The sequence below is a fragment of the Cebus imitator genome, unplaced genomic scaffold, assembly GCF_001604975.1.
Source record: "Cebus imitator isolate Cc_AM_T3 unplaced genomic scaffold, Cebus_imitator-1.0 Scaffold52, whole genome shotgun sequence".
Taxonomy (NCBI): domain Eukaryota; kingdom Metazoa; phylum Chordata; class Mammalia; order Primates; family Cebidae; genus Cebus; species Cebus imitator.
In genome coordinates, this window is record NW_016107367.1 from 7,953,225 (window position 1) to 7,980,621 (window position 27,397).

Sequence of the window (27,397 nt, forward strand, 5' to 3'; positions counted from 1 at the left end):
CACTGTCACACCTCCCATGCTCTTGCCCTCCTTCTATTGGCAGAAGACCTCCTAGATTTTCCTGTCACACCTCCCATGCTCTTGCCCTCCTTCTATTGGCAGAAGACCTCCTAGATTTTCCATTGCCCAGCCTTTGTCCGTTTGTTGCCTCTGCTTGGAATGCCGTTTTGTTTGGGTCTGGGTGTGCTTGAGAAATGAAACCCTCCTGTCCCAGCATCTGACCCATTTCCCCATTTCTCAGCCCCAGCTCCTGGCCTTCCCCATCTGTGACTATCACACCCTGCATGAGTGCTTACTGTGTTAGGGTGCTTAGCACTTCAAACTTTACCCTTTGCTGGGAGGTCTTTCCCTCCAGGTGGTGCTTCTGGTTTAAGCAAAGTCAAGGGTGGTCCTTAGGAAGACACAGTGGTGGGACCAGGGTGGACAGCTCTGGGAGCCAGAGGCAGTACTTCTGTGAGCCCCAAGGGAGTGGGAGCCAGGGTGGAGGGGAGCCATGGCTGAGTGTTCTGCCACTGTGTCCTCCCACGGAGCTCAGACATGCTTCATTTTCTGTGCGTTTTACTATTTCAAAGCCAGTTTCACAATAAGAAAGAAAACATCTTCTGTTGCCAGCTGGTGAGAGGGGGCAGCTAGTGCCTCTCAACCTCAGGGGGCCTGCCCGGGTTCTGGGGTCTCCCTCGTGCTTCCTCCACCAGCTCTGTTAGGCTTGTCTCCAGTGCCTGTTTGCTGCAGTGACGGGATGTGTGCTCTGACCCAGTGCTGACCCTCACTAGCCGTGCAGCCTGGAGCGAGTCCCATGCCTTCCCGGGTCCACATGTTCCCATCTGTAGAGCAGGAAAGAACCCCCTCACCCCTTGTGTTCCCAAGGGGTTATGGAGACTCCAGAACCCTCGTGGAGTGGCAGCTTTCTGTAAGGTGTGATTGGAGAACCCAGCACTCCTGGGTTGAGAGCTTGGCTCCTGGGCCTGCAGGCCTGGGCTCCAGAATCTGCCATGGCTGTGGCACCTCAGCAGGGTTTTCCGGAGCTCCCTGAGCTTCAGCTTGCTTCTGGGAAAAGGAGTAGCTGCTGCCTTGCAGGAGGAGGGAGGATTGAGGAGAATCACTTCCAGATGTGCTTGCCGCGCAGTGCAGGGCCTGCTGGCAGAGCGGGGTAAATGGAGGCTGCTGTGACCTACGGTTTTAGAAGCTGGTATAAGAGCACACTAACTGTCCCTGCCCATCCCCAGAGCCTCCAGGAATGGGTCTTAGGAGCTTCCAGCCACTCTCCCAGGCCCCAGCATGTTTATTTATTTATTTCTTTATTGAGATGGGGTCTTGCTCTGTTGCCCTGGCTGGAATGCAGTGGCACCATCTCTTGTCCCGTACCTGGGTCTAGCCTTAAGCCAGGCAACTTCCTCACCAGCTTCTGGGCCATGCACTTGGTCAGGGGCCTCCTGGTGTTTCCCAAGGCTTGGCTTCCCAAAACACTCATCCCTCAGTGTATCTTACTTCTCTGCCTCTGCTTACATATCCTTCTCCAGTGATCTTCAATTAGAGACCTGCAGGCTTGATGCGAATGCCACCTCTTCCACAAAGCCTTCCTGGATTTCTCCCATCCCTCCTTGAGCTCTCATACTATTTTGTGGCCCTTTTCACAGTCATCTATGCTCTTACCTGCAGCCCTCCCTCCTCCCAGCTTGTTTATCCGGGACCCTGGCACCCAGCGTAATACTCAGCTGGGGGTTATCTGGTCTCAGCTGAGTTGAAAACCCTGATTAACCCTGGTCTTCTGATTCTTCTCTCCAAGGTATTTCGTTCCGTCTGATCCCCACCTTCCCCTTGCTCTCATTGGCTGCTTCAAATGGGAATAATTTTGTGGCCGCAGTTCAAGTACTTTCTCCCAGTTGGCTGCGCAGCCCCGGCCCAGCATTCCTGGACCACACCCTTCGGTCATGGGCTATAAAATAACCCCACACCAGCCAAAGAGTGTCATCATCAGGGCAGAGAAAGAGGGTGGAATCTAATTCTCAGAATTTGGCTTTCCCAGCCCAGCCACAGCCTCCGGCCTCCCGTGGCTTCAGGCCTCCAATACACATCCCACAGGGTGAACTTTTGGGGCAGACATTTCTTCTCCAGGTGGGGTGGGGGGCTTGGCGTCTTGCCAGCTCCTCTGCTTTGGTGAGGAAGCATCAAACTCACTCCCTTGAAAAGACGGTGGGTCTCATGGGTACTCATGGCTCTCCCTACGTTACCTAATGCTATCTTCCCCCATTCCTAGGCCTAGAGAATGTAACTCCTGTGACAAAGGTCACGTTAGTAGTAAGGAGTGGCCCTAGGATTGGAATCCAGTCATGTTTGTCTACAGAGACCAAGCCTTAGCTGCCACTGAACTGGAATAATAACGGCAATCACAATAGCGAGTGTTAATTGGAGACTTACTGCTTGCTGGACAGCATGTGTTGGTCTTGGTCCTCCAGGAAGCTGACACCAAGATGAGATGAAATGTGCATGCTGTTTATTAGGGGGAACACCTGGGAGAATATGGGGAGGAAGGGAGTCAGGAGAGGCTGGTCAGAGGGATGCAGACGTGAGGTCAAGGCCAGGAGAGCAGCGAGGAAGGAGTGAGGTCAGGAGGGGCCGTCTCAGGCTGCCCTGGGTTCTAGGGCAGTTTCCAAGCCAGGGGCTATTTGTGAGTTATAGTCACTCACTCAGCATCTCCCACAATGGACCTGAGTCAGTGTCCCGGCTGCTCTGGGGCTCTGGTGGGAGCAGCCTCAGGAGCAAGGCTCTGGTTCAAACTGCAAAGGCAGAGATGATTCTGGAGACTCAGCTGGGCCCTGGGTTTGGCCAGCTCCCTGCAGTCCATCTGAGAGGCGGACTCTCACACTGCACTCTGAGACATGTACCTCACGTGCATTTTCTCATCATTTAATCCTGAAAAAAATCTAAGAGATAGATACGATTCATACTTGCTCTTTACAAATGTGACGTGTCTGAGTTCACACAGCTAGAAAGGGGGCCGAGTGGCAAAGGAGGGAGTCATTCATCGGACGGCACCCGGCACGCTCATCTCCAGCCTCCCACCCTCAGAGTTATTGGCAGGTTGCCCAAGACCCCACAAGAAGGGTTGCAGGGGCTGTGATGTGAATCTCAGATCCTCTGGCCTTCAAGTCCTGCTCTTTGTACCATGCCACTGTCTTCCCGAGGCTGTGCCTGTCTGCCTTTTGCCCAACTCTGGAAACTGGCTTGTGTGCCCACAACAGAAAATATGCCAGCTGGAGCCTGAGGGGCGCGTGAAGGTGGACCTGGTGCTGCGGATGGCTGAAGCCCTCTTGGCATGCTGCCCTGGGGACCAGAAGCCCGAGATCCTGGCCCGGCTGAAGGACATCAAGGCCCAGTGGGAGGAGACGGTCACCTACATGACTCACTGTCACAGGTAGGGCATCCAGGGCCTGACCTCCCTGGGCCTTTGTCCACAGCTGCTATTGACCCTCCCTGCCCACCACGACACTGGCTTGGGCTCTCTGCCCAAGAGACATTCTCTAGTCCTGGGATTCCAGGGCACAAGATGTTCTCTTGGGATTAGGGCCAGCCCTGCCTGCCTCTTTCTAATTATAATTAAGTTGAATGATGATAATAGACCCTGGGAACCCAGCGTGTTTTGCAAACATTTCCTAAGAGACTTAGTAGGTGTGCATCCTCCAGGAGCATGGCAGAATGGTTCTGGAGAAAAAAGGCCCAGTGCCCTGCTGGCACTGTAGCCCAGATTCCCTGCCTGTACCAGGAAGCTGGGTGGTGGTCGGGAGGGGCGGCAGGTGGTGAGGAGCAGACACTTGGACAGACCTGGCATTGACTCTTGTCCTGCTGGTTACTTCCGGTGTGGCTTTGGGAAAGTTACCTGACCTCTCTGAACCTCAAGCACTGCCTCTGGACAACAGGAGTAATCAAGTGCTCCTTGAAGGTTGTTAGAAGGGGATAGCGAATGTCAAGAGCAAGGCACAGTGCTTGGCACAAAGTAGGCCCTCAGTAAAGAAGAGCTGCCAGGATCATGTCCATCTGTATGAAGCAGGAATGTGCATGGAGATGGGAATGACTTTGCATAGTGCTTTCTGCTTGCTAAATCCTTGCACTTAGAACTCCAAACAAAATAGCTTGATATTGGCTGGGGAGATAGAGCCACCCACCCAGGTGAGATGGGGAAACTAAGGCAAGCAAAGAGGCAGGGGTGCGGAGTGAGAACAGCACCCCTGGAACCCACAGCCAGGCTCCCACCCTTCTGTCCCTATTGGGTGCAGCGAGCCCACAGGTGCAGGGTGCCCTGCGGGTGACTGGAGTCCACAGGTGCAGGGTGCCCTGCAGGTGACTGGAGCCCACAGGTGCAGTGGCGCCCTGCGGGTGACCGGAGCCCACAGGTACAGTGGCGCCCTGTGGGTGACTGGAGCCCACAGACACAGTGGTGTCCTGCGGGTGACTGGACACATCTCAAGGGCACTCTTCTCCTCATATTAGTGGGTGCACCTCTGCCAGGGACCTGGAGAAACTCTGTTCAGAGCCCCAGTGCCAGAGAGAAGTGATTGGGGATGTCTGTGCATTGATAGCGGGAGTTCAGGGCCAGGATTTAAGGTGCTGGAGATAAAGGGATCCCCAAGATGCATCCCCAAAACTGGTGGTTCCTGGAACAAGTTTGGAGTCTGAGCTCCCCTGGCTCTTACCCTCACTTGGGGAGCTTATTTACTGGGTAGAGGGTCTTATCCAGTAGGATTGAGGGAGGGTCCAGAACCTGGAGTGTCAACCAGCTGACTCAGGTGCCAGAAAGGGCATCATCATGCCCCCAGGCCACAGCCACCTAGTATTGGCAGGGGACAGGTGGCAGCACAATCCCCTGACCTGAGAGGCAGGTGGTGGGTTCCCTCACAACCGTGAGGTCTCTGTGCCCACAGCCGCATCGAGTGGGTGTGGCTGCACTGGAGCGAGTACCTGCTGGCCCGAGATGAGTTCTACCGCTGGTTCCAGAAGATGATGGTTACACTGGAGCCCCACATCGAGCTCCAGCTGGGCCTGAAGGAGAAGCAGTGGCAGCTGAGCCACGCCCAGGTGCTGCTGCACAACGTGGACAACCAGGCAGTGCTCCTGGACCGGCTGCTGGAGGAGGCAGCCTCCCTGTTTAACAGGATCGGGGACCCCAGCGTGGATGAAGACGCCCAGAAGAGAATGAAGGCTGAGTACGATGCAGTGAAGGCCAAGGCCCAGGTGAGGCTGGGTGGGCTTCATCTTCACCACCCATCCATTTAGCCACCCTTATCTACCCATCCAGACACTGTTTGCCTACTATCGACCTACCTGCTATCAGTCTATCCACCCTCTATCAGCCCATCTACCTGCTATCAATCTATCTACTTACCATCACTCCATCTACCTACCATCTATCTGCCTGCTATCTACCTACTACCAATCTATCTACTACCAATCTATCTACCTGCTATCACTCTCCCTACCTACTATCTATCTACCTACTATCACTCTACCTATCAATCTACCTATCTACCTACTAGCAATCTGTCTACCTACCATCTATCTGCCTGCCAGCTACCTACTACCAATCTATCTACTACCAATCTGTCTACCTGCTATCACTCTACCTACTATTACTCTATCTACCTACTATCAATCCACCTTTTTTCAATGTATCCACCTGCTATCAATCTACTCACCTGTTCTCTATCCAACCACCCTCCCATCCGTCTACTTACTCACCCTTTGCCTCCCCACCAAGTCACCCGATCTCCCATTCCCGCTCCACCCGCGCACCTCACCATTTGTTCATCTACCCCACCATCTGTTCATTCGTGTATCCTCCCGCCCATCTGTGGACTCACTCATCCGTCTCCTTCCCCACCAACCCACTGATCTCCTATTCATCTCTTCAGCCACCTAATTGCCCACCCAGTCCTCTACTCATTCACCTGCTCATCAACCCACCCCCTCACCCACCCACTCACACATCCGTCTCTCCACTGCCTACTCCTTCACCACCTGCCTACCCACTATCTGCCATAACCCACTCATTTATCCCGCCACCCACCCGCCTAGCTACCCACCCACCAATCCTTACTTACCTACTCTTCCACCACCCATTCACTTGTCCACCATTATCTACCATCCAGATACCCAGTGTTTCTCAGTGCTTAATATACATTTAGGTGTGTTGACCGACTGACTGATGGACTGTGAGTTTCACTTTCATCCAGCCGGCTTCCCCTGCTCCTCCTTTCTCCCTCTCCCTGGCTCCCTCCTCCCCTCCCTTCCTCCTCCTGCCCTCCAGTCCTTCTCCCTCAGCGTTTCCTCCTTGCTCTCTCCTGCCCTTGCCCCAGTCCCCCTGTCCATCCTGTCTGCATTTCCTCACCCCATTCTTGCCTTAATTGTGAAACACTTCATTAAGCTCTCAAGTTCAATTATATGTTTTAGAAATTTTATTTGGTTCTTTATTATGTCTCTCTGTTCTTTTTAACAAATTATGTCATTTCCCCCTGAGATTTTGCATTCCTTCCAGATATAGCTTACATTTGCAATCACTCTAAACATACGTATTTTACAGTCTCCATCAGATTTTTCTAGTGGCTGAAGCTCCAGGGTCTGAGGCTGAAGCTCCACATCAAGCGCCTGTGTGGCTCCTGACATGGTAGATTGTTTCCTTGGGCGGGTGCTGTTGTTTTGCGCTCTGAGCTCAGTCCGAACAGGCTGAGTCTGCGGAAGCCCACGGCTGGGACACCCCCTAAGAGTGGCTTTCTGTTGGCTTCTTCAGCTGGGCTCCCCTGGAGATTTATCTTCACAATTTCTATTTTTATGTCCATAAATTGGCTTGGGGATTCCTGAATCAAGCAGATATTCTAAATGTGAACCCCAAGCCAGAACCATGCACCAGGCCCCAACTCTATATTCTGAGAGGTGATGGGGTTTTTTGTTGTTGTTTGTTTGTTTTTAGGCCCAGGTTAAAACACATAAGTGTCCTTCTCGGATTGTGTTTGTAGCAGTATTTTTTTTCTGCTTCGCCCTTGGGCAAGCGGGGGTGGGCAGCCGCTTGGGCTTCTGTCTTTTGCAGTGGTCTCTGCTGCCTCTGAGCCCAAAGTCTCACTTCTTACTCCAGCCTGAGCATTAAACTCAAGCTTCTAGTAACCAAGACTTGAGGCACCTGTGTGAGTTTAATGGCAGTTTCCTGGGCATCTTTACTTCTGGTCCATGGGAATGTCCCTTTCTTTGGTGTAACCTGGGTCTGTGTTGAAACAATGTTTGTTATGTTACAGTGAAACAATGTGTGTTATGTTACACTTTATCTGGCATTCCTGGCTCTCTCCTCCGCTGTAGCGCTGGCACTGGATGTCTCCTGGGTTCTTTATGCCGACAGTTTAAGGGAAGTAAGCTCTATGATAAACAGAGCTAGAGAATCCTCCAGGAACAAGACTCTGGCGCTTGGGAAGGTACCTGGATTCCAGGCCAGGCACTGCTGCCTCCCAGCTGTGTAGCCCCGGGGCAGCTCACCCGACCTGCACCCAGGGTGTGGGGACTGTATGCTTACATGTGAGCTCTTTGAAAACTGACAAGCATTTTACCAATATAAAGAATGACTTTTATTCTCAGTAGCAGGGACAATAAATAGTAACAACAATGGTATTTGTGGTGCAGCAGGTGCTCAGAACGATCTATTGAACTTATGAGAACTCTACCCCAGCAGTTTGAAGGCAGACAGACCCCAGAGCCCTTGAGCAGGGTGACAGGAGGCTCCAGAAGACCACACAGGGTCCAGAATGGATGGGCAAGGCAGGGATTTGACTTGGCTCTTGCAGAGGCAGCCAACTGGCCCTCATCTGGCCCTGCCAGGTCCCGTGTGGCACGGGCAGGCTTCATAGCAATTCTCTCTCCAGGTCTGCCCCTCTGGCCCAGCTGGGACAGGTGCCTGGCTCCACAGCCTCTTTGCTGTGACTTTGCAGGAAACAGGTGCTCGTGCCAATCAGCAGAGAATGCCTGGTGCAGGATGTGGAGGAGATGAGATAAAAAGTTGTTGGTGTGTGTGTGTGTGTGTGTGTGTGCGCGTGCGTGTGTGAGAGTGAAGGCTGCGGTGTTGAGTGAGCATCAGTTCTGGCCCAGATGCTGAAATGATCGCCTCCGAGAGCCTCATTTTCTTTCTTTTCTTTCCTTTCTTTCTTTTTTTTTTTTTTTGAGACAAAGTTTCGCTCTTATTGCCCAGGCTGATGCAATGGCGCAATCTCAGGTCACCAAAACCTCTGCCTCCCAGGTTTAAGCAATTCTCCTGCCTCAGCCTCCCGAGTAGCTGGGATTACAGGCATGCACCACCATGCCCAGCTAATTTTTTTGTATTTTTAGTAGAGATGAGGTTTCACCATGTTGGTCCAGCTGATCTCAAACTCCCCACCTCAGGTAATCTATCGTCCTTGACCTCCCAAAGTGCTAGGATTACAGGCATGAGCCACCATGCCTAGCCAAGAGCCTCATTTTCATCCCAGGGGGCTCTCTCCTAGCATGATCCAAAAAACTATAGGCATCAAAGCTCTTATCAGTAAGAGTGGTTTTTTCCTAAACTTTTCCTTTCTCTGACCTCATCTGCTTCCGCAACCATTTTATGAAGCAGATGGAGAAGATGTTATTGGATTCATTTTTTTAGATTAAAACATATTCTACGAGTCAGACACCAGAGGCCCAGTAGAAAAAGCCAGAAGTACTGGCAGCTCCCAAGGTGGCGCTCTCTGCAGCTGCACCTCAGGTCCGGGGTGAGTCTCTGCACCTGTGACCATCAGGATGAGCTGGGGCCCCACGTGCTTCTGTGGCCAGGCTGAGACAGTGGAAGGCAGGTTTGAGCTCCTGAAGAGGAAGTCCTTGCTTCCAGGGCTCTCAAGAGGTGAAGGCCCAGTGTGGGGGGTGGGGGTTCCTGGGAGCAGGAGCATGGGAGCCTGTGTCATGTGTGGAGGCAGCAGTGTTGGGGGGGATTTGGGGGGCGATGACAGGGAGGCTTCCTCCATGGTAGAAGCCCTTGGATTGCGAGATGCACTGGTCGATGCTGATGCCAATGTGGAAGCGGGGCGCTGTTGTTTTTGGGGTGACTGGACCCTGCATGGAGAAATGAGTCCAGTTCTGGCTTTCTCAGCTGCTGGCTGAAGCCCATGGCCACGTGATTATGTCTTCCTGCACCCCAGAAGTTGAGGACTTTGTTCTCACTCACAGGGAGCCTGGTCAGCTCTGACATGGGAGCACTGTGGTGTACCCTGGAGGTGTTTCCTGTCTCTCCAGAAGCTGGCCGTGGGGAGGACTGAGGGGCAGGTGGGGAGGGCCAGGCAGGCCCCTCCAGCCCCTTCGAGGTTGTATTCATATTGTATGAGCATGCATTTTCGTGGGTGGAGGAGCCATAGCACCCACCAGAACCATGGATGGAGCTTTTATGGGTCAAGGGAGTGCCATGTTTTTCTGAAGCCTGTGAGGCTCCCAAGAAGGGCAAATTTTCCATCGCCCTTGGCTGGAGATTTAGCTGCTCAGTCCTAATCTCCTCATCAGCAAGGTGGGATGCAGCCCCAGGCATCGACCTCCTGGGTGTCCCCAGCCCTCAAACCCCAGGCAAAGGGGGAGGATTCTAGCCTCATCGCAAGACGGGTCAGAACTCCACATACCCAGCAGCCTGCAGAGATCCTTGGTGGTCCCAGCCTCCCAGTCCCTGCTCTGAATGCTTGGTGAAGACCTCCTCTGTGTAAAAGGTCTCTCTCAAGGCAGTCCTCCGACTCTAGGGACAGATTTGTCCTAGTGCCTTCCTGGGGGGTCCAAGCCTGGCCTCAGGGTGGGGAGGGTCTCTAGGTTCAGATTAGTGCCCCTACTTTTACCTACGAGAGCCTATTGGCTCTGCTTGCCAGGCTAGGAACAGGCCACTGTTTCAACGATGAAAACCCATTTTTGATGTCCAACATGTTAATTAGCATAGCCACTAGGGTTGATGAGGACAGGGCCACAGGAGTGCCATGGGGTCCCCCCTGCACTGCAGCCTCTGTGACCACCTGCTGGAGGGAGATTCTTGACTAGGGCCAAGGCTAAGCCCAGAGGGGAGCATTGGCACGTTGTCGGCACACGGCGTTTGCAAGTGAAGTGTAGACAGGGCAGGCAGGCTTTGGGGAGGGGCTTGCTTATTTGTTTTTAATCCCAATTTAGTTTTCCCAAAGGCAGGCACATGGAAGCCGCGGCCCTCACAGAAGGCGCGTCTGTCTGGCATCTTAGCCGTGAATCAGAGCTGCTCGTGATGAATCAGAGATGCTCGTGCAGCCCTTTGCAGAGGCATCAATCCATACCCTTGTTAATTGATTGGGTTTTGACATTCCTGACAGCTCTGCCCGCCGCAGATGGTGTAATTGCTGGGTCTAATGAGAGGGTTGAGCACCTTCCCATTTGTCACCCTGCCATTCTTCAGCACGGCTGGATTCTGCCCTGCGACTGCTATGCCTGGCGCAGGTCTCAGCGGGATCCCCACCCCTCCTCCCGAGCTCCCCTCTGAGCACCTGCTCCCCATCACACAGACTTTAATTACCCTGGACTTCTCCGGGTGCCAGCACCTCTTCCTTCACACGCTAGGAGCCATGGCCGGCACTTCCATGGGGCAGTTCACTCCCTGCCACATCTATCACCATCAGCGCTGGCCAGGGGCCCAGCACTCAGCCTCTGCCTGTTACTCCCGACCCACTTTGTTTCCCGAATGAGCCTTTCCTGTGGGTGGAGGAGGCTCCAGGAAAGTTTTGATGGATGTAAGTAACCCCACAGGAAGGAGAAGACAGAGGGGAGTTTGCCGAGACCCGGCACCATCCTTGGGGCTGCAGGTGGGAAGCAGAAAGGGGACTGTTCCCCTTGCTTGCTCCACTTTCAGATTCCAGCAGGGCCCATATTTTGTAAGAATTTTGTCTTCCTGTATTCCAGTTGTAAACTATTTCAATTATTAAAACTTTAAAACAGGTTTCTGGCTGGGCGTGGTGGCTCACACCTGTAATCCTGGCACTTTGGGAGGCCAAGACGGGTAGATCACTTGAGGTCAGGAGTTCGAGACCAACCTAGCCAACGTGGTGAAACCCCGTGTCTTCTAAAAATACAAAAAAGAAAAAAAATAGGCATCATGGTGCACCCCTGTAATCCCAGCTACTTGGGAGTCTGAGGCATGAGAATCGCTTGAACTCAGGAGGCAGAGGTTGCAGTGAACCGAGATCAGGCCATTGCACTCCAGCCTGGGTGACAGCAAGACTCCATCTCAAAAAATAAAAAATAGGCTTTAAAATCAGGATGTATGATGCCTCCAGTAATATTTCTCTGTTTCACAGCACCAGTTGGAGTGCTCAACATTTTTTTTTTTTTTTTNTTTTTAGACAGGGTCTTGCTCTGTCAGGTAAGATAGGCTGGAGTACAGTGGTGCAATCACAGTTCACTGCAGCCTCCACCTCCCAGGCTCAAGTGATCCTCCTGCCTCAGCCTCCCAAGTAGCTGAGACTACAAGCATGCTTCAAAAACCCAGCTAATCCTTAAATTTTTTGTAGAGATGCCATCTCACTATGTTGCCCAGGCCAGTCTCGAACTCCTGGGCTCAAGTGATCCTCCTGCCTCAGCCTCCCAATGTGCGGGGATTACAGACATGAGCCACCATGCCCAGCCTTGAGAGAACCTCTCAGCTGTCTACTGAAGGAGTTGGTCCTAAGCCTGGGCTTCCCGTTTCTAAAATGGGGATGTTTCCTCCTACTTGTGCTGGTGGCTGCAAGGTTTATATGAATTAGTAGTATTTCTAGATTGGGTGAGTAGATTCCCAAAACAGGGGAAGGCATATCTGAAAGAGCTAAGGGGTTTTTCAGATGCACTTGCCCGTTCACGCTTCCCAGGTGAGAGCGTCTGACTTAGCTTTACAGATGGTCAGAACCTTCTGGACACGGCCTGTCTCCATGATGAAGAGCTGAGGTCAGCCAGCTATGGCTCACACACCACATCCAGCCCATTCCTAGCTTCAGCCTCAGCCTCCCGAGTAGCTGAGATGACAGGCATGTGCCACCATACCCAGCTAATGCTTTTATTTATTTTTTTTTTGTAAAGATCGGTCTCTCTGTGTTGTCTAGACTAGTTTTGAGCTCCTGGGCTCAAAAAATCCTCCCACCTCAACCTCCCAAAATGCTGGGATTACAAGCATGAGCTAGAATGGCTTTTACATATTCAAATTGTTGGGAAAAATGAAAAGCCAGATATTTCTGGATGTGGGAAAATGACATGAAAAATATTTCAGTGCTCATAATTAAAGTTTTATTGGAACACGGCCACTCTTTTCACGTTATCTGAGGCTACTCATGTGCTACAACATAAGTTGCATGCCGGCAGTGGAATAGCCCCATAGGGCAGGCCAAGCTAAGAGCATTTCCTGTGTGGTCCTTGACAGAAACAGTCATTGATTTTGGAGTCTGACACTTGCCATTGAAATCTTTTCTGTAAGACCAAAAGAGTTATGTGATATCCCAACTCCAGTCTGGATATTTGCAGAATAGGAGAGGGTTTTGTGAATTGTTTGAATATTAAATAAGATAATGCTTGGAAGTTCCAAGCACCCCTAGCATAGGTGCTTATTAAATGAGTCTCCTTTTTCCCGTCTCTTGGCTCTCTTTGGAAACTTCCCTCTGATGGCAAACACTCCAGATTTGTGCTTCTTGCCATTTAGGAAGTATTCACAGAGCCTGCCCTGAGCTAGACCCTGGGAGATGAAATAACAGGGCAGCCTTGTTTCTAGGGACCTCCTGGGTCCCCCAGTGGGTGACGATGCCATGGACAACTGCTGTGATGAAGTTGCATCCCAGTGGTTTGGGGACACAGAGGGAAGGTCGTTAATTCAGCCTGGGGCAGTGGGCACAGCTTCAGAATGAGAAGGAGGGGTCTGGGGTTATTATTGTGGGTGGGCACCTGCTGGGGGTGTGAGAAGGGCTTAGAGAAGGCAGCAGACGGTCAGCCATGCCTCGTGGCTGTAAAGCACTTACCAGCTACCAGGCTGTATTTTAGGGGTTGTGTGAGCTCTGGCCCATTTCATTTCACTTTCTCCCAATGAGGCAGGTGTTATTAACCATGCCATATGGATGAGGGGGCTTGGGCACAGAGGGTTAATTAGATGCCCAAGGTGGGGCCAAGGTTCAAGCCACAGGGAATGAGATCCCAACGTCAGGGTCTTGACTGCTGGACCACAGAGCTTCCTCATGGGGACCTATCCTTGAAATGCTAGGCTGCAAGGATTGGACTTGGGCCTGGGGCCAGCAGGGAGCTGTGAAGGAATATGGGGAAACAGCACTGTGATCAGGGCATGTTTTGAAAACCCTAGTCTCTAGGAGTGCAGAGGGCTCATAGCAGGGACACCATCATTTTCCAAATGTCAGCCACCCCAGGGCATCATCTTGCCCCTGTGTTGTTAAGAGCTTTGGTGGGATTGGCTGAAAATAGCGACGATGCCAACCCATGCAATACACATCACCATATTCACGGGGAACTGGGGCCGCTTGACGTGGATTTGCACACCCTGTGGACACAGTTGTGTCATGGAGCTAGAAATGCTGGTTGACCCAGCCTTGCCTCTCGGATTGAATCTTGGCGCTTTCCTAGCTGGGTGATCTGGGGCAAGTCACTTTACCTCTCTGTATCTTGGTGTCCTCATCTGTCACACTGGGATTGTGATGGTACCGCCTTATGCGTGGTCAGGTGAATTCACTGGGCTCGTCTGTGTAAAGTTCTGAGAGCAGCGCCCAGCACCCCGGAGAGTGCCCAAAATGACAGTGTGGTGTGGTAGTAGCAGTGCTAATGTTGCTGCTGCTGTTGCCACACCCCAGTCTTCAGTGCCATTCCTAGGGTGTGGCAAAAAAAGAAAAGCCAGCTGCAGAATGACAGGGTCCAGTGCCAACGTGCTCTGGTCTCCAATGCCAAGTCTCTTGACGTATTGCTCGTAAGGCAGGACAGAGTGTCTGAGAGCTCTTTGTGTCCAGAGAAAGGGCTGGGGGTTGGTTGCACCTCCTGCTAACACACACACACACGCACACACACACACACACACACACACACGCACAGAGGCAAGCTTTTTCTGGCCTTCAGGCTATCTGGGCTAAGGACATTCATGGCTGGTGATTCTCCTCCTCCCACAGGACCGGGTAGATCTGCTGGAGCAGGTGGCCCGGGAGCACGAGGTGTACCAGGCAGGCGTGGATGAGTTCCAGCTGTGGCTGAAGGCAGTGGTGGAGAAGGTGAACGGCTGCCTGGGGCGGGACTGCAAGCTGCCCATCACGCAGCGCCTGTTCAAGCTGCAGGTAACCCCCAGCTGTGTCTCAACCAGAGGGGCCCTGGGGCACTCACAGAGGGTGGGTTCTGTGTTATAGTTTCTTTAATAGGACAGTGCTTGGTGCCACAGAATATATAAATACCCATGGCACACAGACCCCGGCGAGGAGAAGCTCACCTTGTATGAAGGTGGGGAATCTTGTATGAAACGCTGGGACCCTCAGAGGCTTTATGGAAATCTCTGGCCAGCAGAGCATTTGGAAACCCAGGACCACAGCAGCAAGGTCAAGGCCAGTGGGTCTCAAATGGGGGCATTTGGCAATATCTAGAGACTCCTCGCCCCAGGGAAAATCTTTGGCAATGTCCTAAGAGGGGGTAGAGTGGCGGGTGCTGCCACTACACCCAGTGGGTGGTGGCCGGAGATGCTGAAAAACACCCTACAGTGCACAGGGAAGCCCCACACAGCACAGAGCCACCCAGCCCACACGGCAGCAGTGCCCAGTGAGAAGAACCGTGGTGCGGGCCTCAGCTTGCCGTCAGGAGAAGTAGGGTCACCTGCTGCATGGCCCCGGCTCCAGACTCCCTGACTCCCTCCACAAAGTGAGTGGATAGAATGCCTTTAGTAATTCAGAACCACCTGCTAATTTTTGCCACAGCTGTGCAGTGCCTGAACTGTTTCTTTAACATTTATGTTTAAATTGACTCATTTTTTAAAAACACTGATGACTCGTTATTCAGAAAGAAAACACATCACCGCCATCAATGGAAAAGAGAGTGCCGATTCCAAATAGGCAGATAACCACACAAATACGTACCATGAAACCAAATGGAGCCATTCGGTTCCATTTGGCTCCACAGGGTTGCCAGCTGCAGGCGTGGAAAGGAAGATAAACAAATGTCAGAAAGTGTTAAGGACAGAAGCACCCAACGGAGACTTTCTCCTTGACTAAATCAGATGGCTTGAAAAAGACTTACAGGAAAGCAATAGGGTTCTCGGGGTGGGGGGTCCATGCACTCAAGGCAGACAGCCCAGCCCTTGGGAAGACCCCTCTGGCTCTAACGCTGGATGCCAGGAATCAGTGTTTCACATGGCAGTCCTAGGTCTGCTCTGGAAAATGCAGCCACCTTTTCTTTTCCCTGCCTGTTTTTCCCTCACCCGCTCTGCCTTCTTCAGAACATTGCTAAAGATTTTCCCAGCGGCGAGAAGTCTTTGGAAAGGCTGGAGGAGCAGGCTGTGGGCGTCAATCGGAACACCTCTCCTTTGGGTGCAGAGAAGATTACTGGAGAACTGGAAGAGATGAGGAATGTTCTGGAGAAGCTGCGCACCCTCTTGGAGGAGGAGGAGGAGCGGCTGCGGGGCCTGCTCAAGTCCAGGGGAGCCTGTGAGCAGCAGATTAAACGCCTGGAGGCCGAGCTCAGTGAGTTCAGGACCGTCCTGCAGAGGCTGGCCCAGAAGGGCCTGCAGCCTGCGGCAAAGGCCAGGACCAAGGACGAGCTGGTGGCCCACTGGAGACGCTACTCGGTAAGCGTGCTTAGCCAAGTCACGGAGTCCGGGGCGCTGTCTGTGCGCTCAGACCTCTTCTGTGATGGAGAATCGGGCTGAGCCTTGAGCTCACTCATGCTGCTTCTCCAGGACTCTTGGTTTCTCAGCTTCTTGAGCGGGGAGTAGACAAGTTGGGTAAGTTTATCTCCATTTTCTGGATGAGGAAGCTGGGCCTGCAGAGATTTTTTCCCCCTCAACATCCCTAGGGTCACGTGGTGGGTCTGTGAGTAAATAACAGCAGAGGCGGATTGGGCAGCCAGGTTTGGGCCTCAAAGCTACTCTCTTGCCCAGTGGTGGGATAAGGGCTGGGCTTCCTCTGCATGGAACAGGGAATGTTGGATCAGAAGGGGAAACTCTTACTGTGGAGATGATGGGGAACAAACATGGGACCCTAGGAGGCCAAGCAGCAGAGGCCCACAGTGGCAGGGGATTGCTCCCAGACCCAGACACGACATCCCATCAGAGCTCCCCCACCCCTCCCTCCAGGTATATGCACCGAAGCTTGACTTGTGGTAAAGAAAGTTTTAAAATAAGAAGCATCAGCCCTCCTTACCTCTGTCTTTATATATCGTTAACTCAGTATCACGACTCCGCAAGAGGACCCCGTCTGTTTCAGGGAGACTGACTGTTTGCAGCGAAGGTTGAAGTCAGGGTGGTTTTGTGGCTTACCCAGTGTCCTGTTAGGAAATGCAACTACCTGGCAAGGCCCACCCGCCTGAGCCTCCCAGGGAATCAGCAAATGAAACCCGACAACATTATGGGTACCAGCATGGCGCATCAGAGCTGGAAGGGATGCAGTCTTATTTTACAAGGAGGGAAACCGAGCCTAGAAGAAGGTCATGCTTAGCTAGGCCACCCAGCCATGGCACGGCATCCCACTGTGGCTACTCCAGGAATGAGGGCCCTGGGTGTCCTGTGCTGCCTCAAGTTGATGATGGGCCTTCCAGTGGCCTGGACAGGCCTCTCTCTGGGGGCAGCCCCCGGTCTTGCTCACCCCTGCACCCTTGCCCTTCCTCGGCCAAATCCCTGGAGGCCAGCCAGCTTTCCTGGCCACTGATAGGCAGGGCTTCTTCATGAATGATTTCCAAGCTGCCAGCTCCCACAAACCAATTGTGTCTGATCTTCCATAAAAACTTTCATAGACATCATTACATTTGCTAACTAATTGAGTCGCGACAGGAATATTTTTGAGAATGAACAGGGCTGACTGGGCAGATTCTGTGTCCTTCTGCCTACATGGTGGCCCCTGTTGCCCCAGCTGCTGCCTAAAATCCTTCCCTCTATTTGTGCTTTCTCCCCTGAGCTTAATACTCTTATCCCTGTTCATCTGTGGATACCCCCGGCTAAACCTAATTGGAGCTGCCCCTGGTTCCTCATGGCTAGAGGATCGAGCAGAGGTCATTTGAAAAAAAAAAAAAAAAAAGAAGGGCAAAGCACAGGGCTGCCTCCTGGGATTGAGAGAGCTAGGGATGGAGGGACAAGGGTCCCCCTGCTCTGTACCAAGTGCCTTGTCAATATCACCGGATCCGTGTGGTTGGTGAGAGTGGCCCCGTTTATCAGTGAGGGAACAGCCCAAAGTGAACAGCTAGGAAAAGACAGAAGTGGGTCCCCCGCCAGCTCTGTGTTATGCTGAAGTCCATGCACTTTCCGCTACCCCACCCCACCTCCTACTGAGCAGGGCCAGGGCAGGTGCTGGGAGTCCTGCAGATCAAGGTCAAATGCGGAACTTCCCAGGACAGCAGGGAAAGGCTGTGTCTGCAGTGTCTGCACACAGTGAAGTGAAGCAGCTGGGGAGCAGTCCACGCAAATATCTTCTAGGCCTGCCAAGAATAATCACCGGGTTGACAAAGTGCCTTTGGAGGCAGGAAGAGGCCCTGCTCTGATGTCGGGTCCACCATCTACAGGCTCTGCAACCATCAGAGAGCCCTTAGCCCGAGTTTCTGTGTAAATCACATGGGGACGCAGGGACCAGCCTTTCAGGGTTGTTGCGAGGCTCAAACAAATGGGACACCGGGGGCGCTCGGCCTGGCATTGCTGTCTCCTGAGTATTAGTTATTTGTATCATTAGGTGCTAGTGTTTGCCATGACAACGCTGGGAGGTAGGCGATAGTAAAGAGCAGAACTGTAGCCCAGCAACAGACAGTAAAGGCAGAGATCCAAGTCATGGAGCTGGAGATGAGAGCGCTAGGGCTGAGCTTGAGTGGGGCCCCACTTCCTGCCCTTGCTGACAGTTTCCTCCCAGCCTGACCCAACCTCAGTGGCCACGCTCACTCCCCTGCACACACGCACTTACTTATCCCGTTGAGGAACCTCATCCCCCACCCCGCTGTGTCGTCTCATGCTGCAGGCAACACAGGCAGCGCTGGCCGCGGAGGAGCCCCGGGTAGCCCGGCTGCAGGCCCAGCTGAAGGAGCTCATGGTCTTCCCCCACGACCTGCAGCCGCTCTCTGACAGTGTCGTCGCTGCCATCCGGGAGTATCAGAGGTATCTGGGCAGGCCGAGGGCGGTGGGACTCAGGGTGTGCTGGAACCCAGTTTCCCCATCTCCAGAAGGCGGGCTTGCCTTCTCCTGCAGCCTAGTAACTTCTAAATCATTCTCTGCACCTCTCAATGACGGGCCTTTATAGGTTCTCACTTGGTGCAGACACTGTCCCCTTTGACTGTTTTGCATTTGCTTGCAGAAAGAGGCCTGAACTTTGCATTTATTCAGGCTAGCGACTCAGCCGCCCATCCTGTCATGACTCTATGCAGATTAGCACTGGGGAGGGGTGACGGCCCAAAGGGAAGGCTTTTCAATTTTCCATTCCCCTGCCTTCTGATGCTGACTTCAACATCTGAATGTCTCCAGATCAGCCTCTACCTGCCCCACAGCCCCCACGCTCAGGCACAGCAGGGCCCCCAGATTCCATTTAACTTCTACAGATAATTTTTCAAATAGAATGTCCAGCACCAAGTCATAGGTAACCAGTACCTGAAACCTTGGAAAGAGAAACCAGAGGGAAAGGAAGACCCTTGGCCACTCTGTCTTTGCCTTCAGCAAAGAGCAGCAGCTCTGCATCCTCCCTGTGCAGAACTGAGCAAAGTGCTGATTTGAAATCTGTTACCTGTCTTCGCTGCGCGAGCCTCAGAGGTGCTCTGAACATGGCACAACTTTCTCCGTGGCTGTTGGGCATCTCCTATCTTTGCCTGGTACAGGGGGCTCCTTCAGAATGGACGTAGGGAGCTCCCACCTTTGCTGGGTGTCTCTCATTCCACAGCATGCTCAGACCCACGTCTATAAAATAGGGGCAGTGGCCTGGATCCCCCGTGGGATGCTAAGGTAGGGGTAGGGCTGGGCTTGGGGGTTGGATTTCCGGAGCACGAAGCAGGCAGGGAGACAGAGTGGCCAAGGGTCTTCCTCTCCCTCTGGTTTCTTCTCTTACCAACGTTTCAGGTACTGGTTACCTATGACTTCGTGCTGGACATTCTATTTGAAAAATTATCTGTAGAAGTTAAATGGGCCTAGGATGATGGTATCTTATTCAAGAAAGGGTTTTTTGGCTCCTGCCAGGTGCCTGGGGGCAGGCAGGACTGGTCTAGGGTCTCCGTAATTTCTCCTCAGGGCCTGTAGTTCCCTGGTCCTGAAGCTGGGCCGTCCGTCCGTTTGACTGGCTTGCAATGCACTTTCATCCCGAAGGCATGACCTTTGCCATCCCAGCTTCATGTGAGGCGCGGTTTTCAGAATCTGCCCGTCTTTGATAGGCCCTTATCCTGAGAGGCTGCCAAACCCTGCATCAGTTTTGCAGCTGTTTTCTTCCAGATTGGCAAATGCCCTCAGGGTCAAAGCAGCTTTGGCTGTTAGACTCACATTTCTATTATTTGTTTTTTAAAACTTTGATCAGGCAATTTTTTTTGTCTTTCAAAGTGGGAAGGCCAGTCTGAATGAATTTTCTTCCATGACTGGAAGAATAATGTCTCCATGTGTCACCTCATGTAACACTTAGAATGATTGATTGTATGAGAGGGGTGCCCTTTTCAGAGGCAAGAGAGCTGAGGCTTATTAATGTTGAGCCACTTAAGGCCCCATAGCTGGCTCCAATCTCCCAGCTCTTTACACCTACTATAGAATCAGAGAACACTCATTCCTCCTACTTGTTTATGTATTTATCTGGAGACAGGTGTCGCTTTGCCACCTTAGTTGGAGTGCAGTGGTGCAATCAGAGCTCACTGCAACCTTGAACTCCTTGGCTCAAGCAATCCTCCTACCCCAGCCTCCCGAGTAGCTAGGACTATAGGCATGCACCATGATGCCCAGCTAATTTTTAAATATTTTTTGTAGAGATGGGGTCTCGCTATGTTGCCCAGGCTGGTCTCATATTCCTGGCCTCAAGTGATCCTCCTGCTTTGGCCTCCCAAAGTGCTAGGAGTACAGGTGTGAGCCACCGTGTCCTGCCCATGCATGCAAATTATAAAAGAGCCTACAGGTCCCAGGGAGCCCCAGTGTCTGTTCTCAGGAAGACCCCAGGCCTGCAACTGATGCCTTTTCATAGCAATAGTAACCAAAGTTCCTTCCAACTGCATCTTGTAACTACTGCTGCAGACACCCCCAGCAACTGAGATAGGAGAGGGCCCACCCTGGGAGCAGCGAGCAGCGCACTCTGAGCCTCTTGAGGGTCTCAGCAGAGGCCCCCGCCCCTAGACTGAAGCCACCCTCTCTCCTCCCTCGTTTTCTCCCTCCACGGTCCTTGCAGCCTGAAGGGGAGGAGTGCCAGGCTTCGCAACGCTGCGGGGGTGGAGCTGTGGCAGCATTTCCAGCGGCCTCTGCAGGATCTGCAGCTGTGGAGGGCCCTGGCCCAGCGACTCTTGGAGGTCACTGCCAGCCTGCCGGACCTGCCTTCCCTTCACACCTTCCTGCCCCAGATCGAGGTAACCGTGGTCCTGCCAACTGGTTGTGACTGGGGTGGGCTGCTGGTGGGGCATGGCGTTTCAGCCTCTCTCCCAGGGGAAGGTCCATTGCCGGATCTTCCGGATATCTGGGGAGAGCTCCCTGCGCCCCGTCTGCTGAGTCCTGGTGTACAGGGAGTGTCCATGCTTGCTTGTTACAGTGACAAAGGTCAGCTCGGCTCCTGGGCAGGAGGTGAAGCCTGCTGCCTGGGGTTAACCCGGGGTTCTGTACGGACGCTCCCCACCTGCAAGCATCTCCCAGGTGGAGGCATCAGCAGTCCTGAGAGAGCAGCGTTATCAGGCCATTGCCTTTACTGCGAATACAAGTGGCAGGAAACCTGACCTGACCTGCGGTGGCTTAAAGCAGCGACATTCAGGCAGTCCAGGGTGCCAGGCCACAGCTCAGTGGTGTCACCAGGACCAGGCCCTTTGTAGACCTAAGCCAAGTCCCCCTTCATGGCCCCAGCATGGCTGCTATGGCTCCAGACCTGCACCTCCCATGAACAACGGGCTCTGGATAGAGCTGCGGCGCAGGGGGCCTTCTCCACCTCCACTTCCACCTTTCAAATCCTCCCCTGACCCCTGCACACTCCCCTTACTGGGCTCATTGGCCAGTCAAGGTCATATGACTATTCCTGGACCAATCACTGGCAAGGATGATGGGATTACTATAACTTGTTTGTACCAATTAGACTCAGCACCCTGGAGCTGAGCCCTTTGCATCCCAAAATGCTGGTTGTTTGGAAAGAGAGAAGTAGGAATGGCTATGGGGTAGGCAGTAGACAGCATCTGCCATGATGCCCATCACTACGGTGTCCCCAGTGTGCCTGTACATACTGCCTCTGGCATCATTGAACTCTGAAGTCCATCCAATGATTTTGTGTCTAGTAATTCTTAGATACAAGGAGTGGGAAAAGACTCAAATGTGAGTTGTAAGTCCCCATTTATATCAATTTTCATTCTAATGATAAAGGGCACACCTACTTGGACAGTGTAAAGGCGTGTGAAGAAGAAAACAAAAAGCTCCCATAATCCCACAAGCCATAGGGACGAACATGTTGGGGCAATTTCTCCATTGCTTTTTCTGCCACCTTGCTATTACGGGGAGAACCAATAACCAGGGTTGGCCCCTGCTCACCACTGGGTACACTACTTGGCCATGTGCCTGCATTTCGAAACATCTACACTTGTGATTTTCCACTTGGGGCTTATGTTGGAACAAGAATTTTTTTCTTCACTTTTATTTTGTTTTGTTTTGTTATATGTTTTTGGAGACCAAGTCTCATTCTATCACCCAGGCTGGAGTGCAGTGGTACGATGTCGGCTCACTGCAACCTCCGCCTCCGGGGTTCAAGCGATTTTCCTGCCTCAGCCTCCCAAGTAGCTGGGATTACAGGCATGCGCCACCACACCTAGCTATTTTTTTGTATTTTTATTAGAGATGGGGTTTCACCATGTTGCCTGAGCTGGTCTCAAACTCCTGATCTTAAGTGATCTGCCTGCCTCTGTCTTCCAAAGTGCTAGGATTACAGATGTGAGCCACCGTGCCCAGCCTCTCTTCATAGTTTTTAAGCTGCAAGGCATGACTTTTCTTTCCAAGGGTCCAGTGGGCCCCTTCTCCCACCTCCATGCTCCAAAGGATGATTGCCATCTTTATTAGGTACTCCTCAGTACCTATGGAGTGAATTTCTTATGTGCCACAAACCTCAATTTTAGGTCAGAAGATCCCAAATCTATCCTTTATATCTGATGAAATCTATTTAGATATTTCCATGAGATATGGTCACCAAGAGACAGAAGATTTAATTGTAATTTTTGTGTATTTGGGTTCAAGTTCTGTAATTGTATATTCTGATATTTTCACTTCACACATTTGAGCTTTTTTTTTCTCAGCATCATTTAAAATCATTCAAATAAAAGTGATCATTTTCAATGGCTGGATAATATTCTGTTTTGGAGTATGCCATAATTTAATGTATCCACAATTGGAGGTTTAGGTTGTTTTTGATTTTTGTCATAATTTACATATTTTGAATATGTACATGTCGCTTTATTTCCATTTCCACCATGATCGCCCTCATTTTGCAGATGAGGGATCAGATCCAGGGAAACTATTTGGCAAAAGAGGAAACTGAGGCTCAGAACTGCCCGTGGCTTCCCAGCTAGTACATAATCCAGACTCACAATCTCAGCTCCCCAGCCTAAACTCTTCTGTGATTTGGTGTCTGGCCTTGGTGGAAAGGGGGTAAGACTCCCCGCAGTGCGGCTGGACCTCTGGCTGGGCACCAGCTGGATGCCCCGGTATGCAGGTCATGCCAGTACAGCTGCATGGCTGTGGTGACACCGCCTCCTCCGGAAATGTCTGCCCTTCCAGGCCCATCATCAGTACTGCCTTCTCCAAAGCAGCACTCGATTTCCCCAACCGGGAGTGTCCACGTCTGCTTTGAACTCCCGCCGCACTAGCTCAAACTTTGCTTAGGAGAATGATCGCTTTCTGGCTTGTATTGAAGTGGCTTACCTGGGTTGGAATCTTAGCTCTTTCTCTCCCCACCCCGTGCCTAGCTCAGTGTTTTAAGTCTGAGAGCGGGTTCTCAGCAACATCATCAGGTATAAAATGAAAGAACTCTGGCCAGCCAAAGACAAAACCTTGGGCTTCCAGCACCCCAGACTCTCGACTAGAAATGCAGTAGGTGCTTACCTGAAACAGCTGGAGAGGCAACAGGAGTCAGACACTTGGTTCAGGCTCTGAGAGCTGCAGGGCTTGGGGGACAAGAAGAGTGAGTGTAGGCTGACAATGGGGTCAGGGAAGGCTTCCTGGAGGAGGCAGGGCCTGGGCTGCTCAGAATTCAGGTTGTATGTGAGGCTGCTGCCATTCTAGGAGGCTTCTGAGCCCCCTTAGTTCCTCTCTTTGCCTGGCAAACTCCTGCACATCAGTACTCTGCTGAGTATCACCTCCTCTTGGAAGCCTTCCTCAATTCTTTCTGATCATGCTCCTACAGGCCTATAGCTCCCTTCAAAATGTCCAAAACACTGCTGCAGGTAGTACTGGGGGTGTGCCTCACTGTTGTTGGTGAAGAGGGATCTTTGAGTAGAGGATCAAGCTGGCTGGGTCTGGGTTCTGCTGCATTGTGACCGGTTGATGGTGGAGAGCCAGCTAACTGGGAGGAGCTGCGTGGTCCAGGTGCGTTAGGCTGAGGGTGCGCCACAGTCAGGGCCAGAGACCGTGGAGACGAGACAGACTTCCAAGGCATGCGGGAGGTGGATATTACTCAGGCTTGAGTATCAAGACAGATGTGGGAGGTGAGAGAAGACCCAAAGCTGAACCCGAAACTCAGGGCCTCACCAGCACATTCCTGCCAGCTCATTCTGAGTTTGCTGTTTCTCAGACACCTGCACAAAGGCACAGCTTCCTAAGCAGTTGCAACGAGAACAGGTGTGCCCCGGCTCTGTCTGTTTCTGAGCTTTGTTCTGCCCTGTGTGGGGTTCATGGAAGCCTTGTCTCCCACAGGCGGCCCTGATGGAAAGCTCCCGCCTGAAAGAGCCGCTGACCATGCTACAGCTGAAGAAAGACCTCCTGATTGGTGTCTTTGGCCAGGAGAGGGCCATGGCACTCCTGGAGGAGGCGGCGGGTTCCGTGAGGGACAGAGACCTGCTACATAACAGCCTTCTGCAGAGGAAAAGCAAACTGCAGGTATGCATCCCCGGGCGTCTGCTCGGGACTCGGCCTGGCCACGGGGCTGGAGTACCCAGTGGGGAGGCAGATGGCCCTGTGTTCTAAGCTCAGCTCTGCCACTTGCCACCGTGTGGCCCTGGGTGTATCCTTTGTCCTTGACAGTCTCAGGCTACCCATGTGTAACTGGATAGGATTCCTGCATGGTCCCTTTAATTGTTTTCCTAACCACCTGTCTGCCTCCCAGCCCTGTCCCCAAACCCCCTGCAATCAAAGCGAATCCCACCCAGTCTTCTGCAAAGAGCAACAGGAGGGTAAAATAAGAAAATGCCAATAAAAGCCCTTGTAAAATTTCAACCACCCTGGAGCTGGAGGCTCATATTATTAGTGACACCTTTCTGAATGACCACATGGCATCAATGACATGTGGACAGCGTATTCTTTTAGGTAACAAATGTTTGCTGAGCATCTAATGATGATGACACTAGTAACTACGATCCATGGGGCACTGGCTATGGGCCAGACAGTCGCTAAGAGCTCCAGACCCTGGATCTTATCTAATCCACATAAGAGCACTGTGAGGGAGGTACTGTTACTTTGCTTGTCTTACACATGAGGAAACTGAAGCAGGATGGTCAAGAAAATGGCTCATGGTCCACAGAGGGTACAGCCAGGACCCAGCCCACGATGTCAGCTCCTGGGCAGGTAGCGCTGGGGGTACGTCCCACTGTTGTTGGTGACGGGGGATCATTGAGTAGAGGATCAAGTTCCTTCCATCTGCAGGGCTTGGTGCAGTTCTAGGCCCTGGGGGGATGAAGAAGCGAAGCGAAGGTCTTCACCCGCAAACACTCACAGCTTGCTGGTGGACACAGAAAAACAGGCAATTACTAGAAGACATCCAAGTGCTGTTTGACAGCAAGGGTTGGCAAACTGTTGCTGGGAAGGGCCAGATCGTGAAGGTTTTACAGTCTGCAGGGCAGGTGGTCTCTGTCGCAGCTCCTCAGCACCAGACACAGCTGTAAATGAATGGGCATGGCTGGGTTCCTATAAAACTTTATGGCTGAGTATGGTGGCTCACGCCTGTAATCCCAGCACTTTGGGAGGCTGAGGCGGGTGGATCACAAGGTCAGGAGTTCAAGACCAGCCTGACCCACAGGTCGAAACCCCATCTCTACTAAAAATACAAAAATTAGCCCAGCGTGGTGGTATGTGCCTATAATCTCAGCTACTCAGGAGGCTGAGACAGGAGAATCGCTTGAACCCAGGAGGTGGAGGTTGCAGTGAGCTGAGATCTTGCCACTGCACTCCAGCCTAAGTGACACAGTGAGACTCCATCTCAAAAAAACAAAAACTACCAAACTTCATTTACAAAAACAGGCCTCTGATGGGCTATTTGGTCGGTGGGTGAGGGATGTCGATGGCCCTAATTCCAGAGGGATGTGGCCGAAGGGTTCTGTGACGACACTATGGTGACTCTAAGGAGAGGCACCCAACTCCATCAGGGTTCAGGGAAGGCTTCCTGGAGAGGGTGGCACCTGAGTGAGCAGGACCTGGCCGAGACAAAGAGCAGCCTGGCTGCATGGATCAGGTCTCACAACACGGTGCCTGTGAGGAACCCTCTTAATGTGCCCGCTGCCTGTCCTGTGTCTCTGCAGAGCCTGCTCACTCAGCACAAAGACTTTGGGGCGGCTTTCGAGCCTCTGCAGAGGAAGCTCTTGGACCTCCAAGCCAGGGTCCAAGCTGAGAAGGGGCTTCAACGGGACCTTCCTGGAAAACAGGCCCAGCTCTCAAGGTTGCAGGTGAGGGGTCTGTCAATCACTCCTGCCCGGGTGCTCAGCTGCACCTGGAAGCAGCTTCTTCCTCCAGCAGTAATCAGCAAAGCAACAGCTGCCGTGAACCAGAAATTTAGACCCTGGTTGAGATCTGACCTTTCATCTCAACAGACCCTCTGCTTATTTATCTGATGGCTCCCAGCATCAAACGGCTGAGTCTTGAGCTCAGCAAAATGACAAGCTGTTTGTTTACTCCTCAGTTCCAAAGTCTAACATTGGTATTTGTTTTTAGAATTGCTTCGCTAAGTATTCTTAATGAGTCCAGAGTTGTTCAGTTAAACCAACTTTGGGATTAAGAATAAACATTCTGACCATTGATCATGGTTAGCTGGATAAGGAGCTTGCTGGTTTTCAAAATGCATGTGATAACAACAGTTATCTTTTTAAAATCCAAGTACAGCTCACACATAAATTGAGAGTGTTCTCTAGAAGACATTAAAAATAGTGCATTTTAGGCCAGGCGTGGTGGCTCACACCTATAATCCCAATAGTCTGGGAGGCTGAGGGGGGCGGATCATGAGGTCAGGAGTTCAAGACCAGTCTGGCCAACATAGTGAAACCCCATCTCTACTAAAATATATATATATATATATATATATATATATATATATATATATATATATATATATATATATATATATATATATATGGCCAGGTGTGGTGGCACGCACCTGTAATCCCAGCTACTTAGGACTGAGGCAGGAGAATTGCTTGAACCCAGGAGGCAGAGGTTGCAGTGGGCCAAAATTGTGCCATTGCACTCCAGCCTGGGCAACCATTTGAGACTCTGTCTCAAAATGAAAAAAAAAAAAAAAAAAAATAGGGCATTTTAGGCTGGGAGGGGTGGCTCACCCCTGCAATCCCAGCATTTTAGCAGGTGGGCAGATTACCTGAGTTTAGGAGTTTAAGACCAGCCTGGGCAACATGGTAAAACCCTGTTTCTTCTTAAAAAAAGCAAAGAAAATGCAAAAAATTAGCCAGGCATGGTGGTGGGAGTCTGTAATCCCAGCTGCTCGGGAGGCTGAGCCACAAGAATCACTTGAACCCACAAGGTAGAGGTTGCAGTGAGCCTACTCACTGCACTCCAAGCATGGGTGAGAGCGAGACTCTGTCTCCAAAAAAAGGGGGAAAAAAC

General features: G+C 52.0%; 1 protein-coding gene across 2 annotated transcripts in view; it reads left to right on the top strand.

Annotated features, from left to right (window-relative positions):
* The window catches only part of SYNE3 (spectrin repeat containing nuclear envelope family member 3), a 97,355-nt gene that overhangs the window by 45,531 nt on the left and 24,427 nt on the right, over window positions 1-27,397 (top strand). For both annotated transcript variants that reach the window (XM_017528184.2, XM_037738351.1), the window contains exons 3-10: window positions 3,243-3,415; window positions 4,920-5,229; window positions 14,163-14,324; window positions 15,470-15,817; window positions 18,186-18,322; window positions 20,568-20,742; window positions 24,269-24,451; window positions 26,086-26,229. In XM_017528184.2, the coding sequence (XP_017383673.1) occupies window positions 3,243-3,415; window positions 4,920-5,229; window positions 14,163-14,324; window positions 15,470-15,817; window positions 18,186-18,322; window positions 20,568-20,742; window positions 24,269-24,451; window positions 26,086-26,229 (1,632 nt within the window). The remainder of the gene's footprint in view (window positions 1-3,242; window positions 3,416-4,919; window positions 5,230-14,162; window positions 14,325-15,469; window positions 15,818-18,185; window positions 18,323-20,567; window positions 20,743-24,268; window positions 24,452-26,085; window positions 26,230-27,397) is intronic.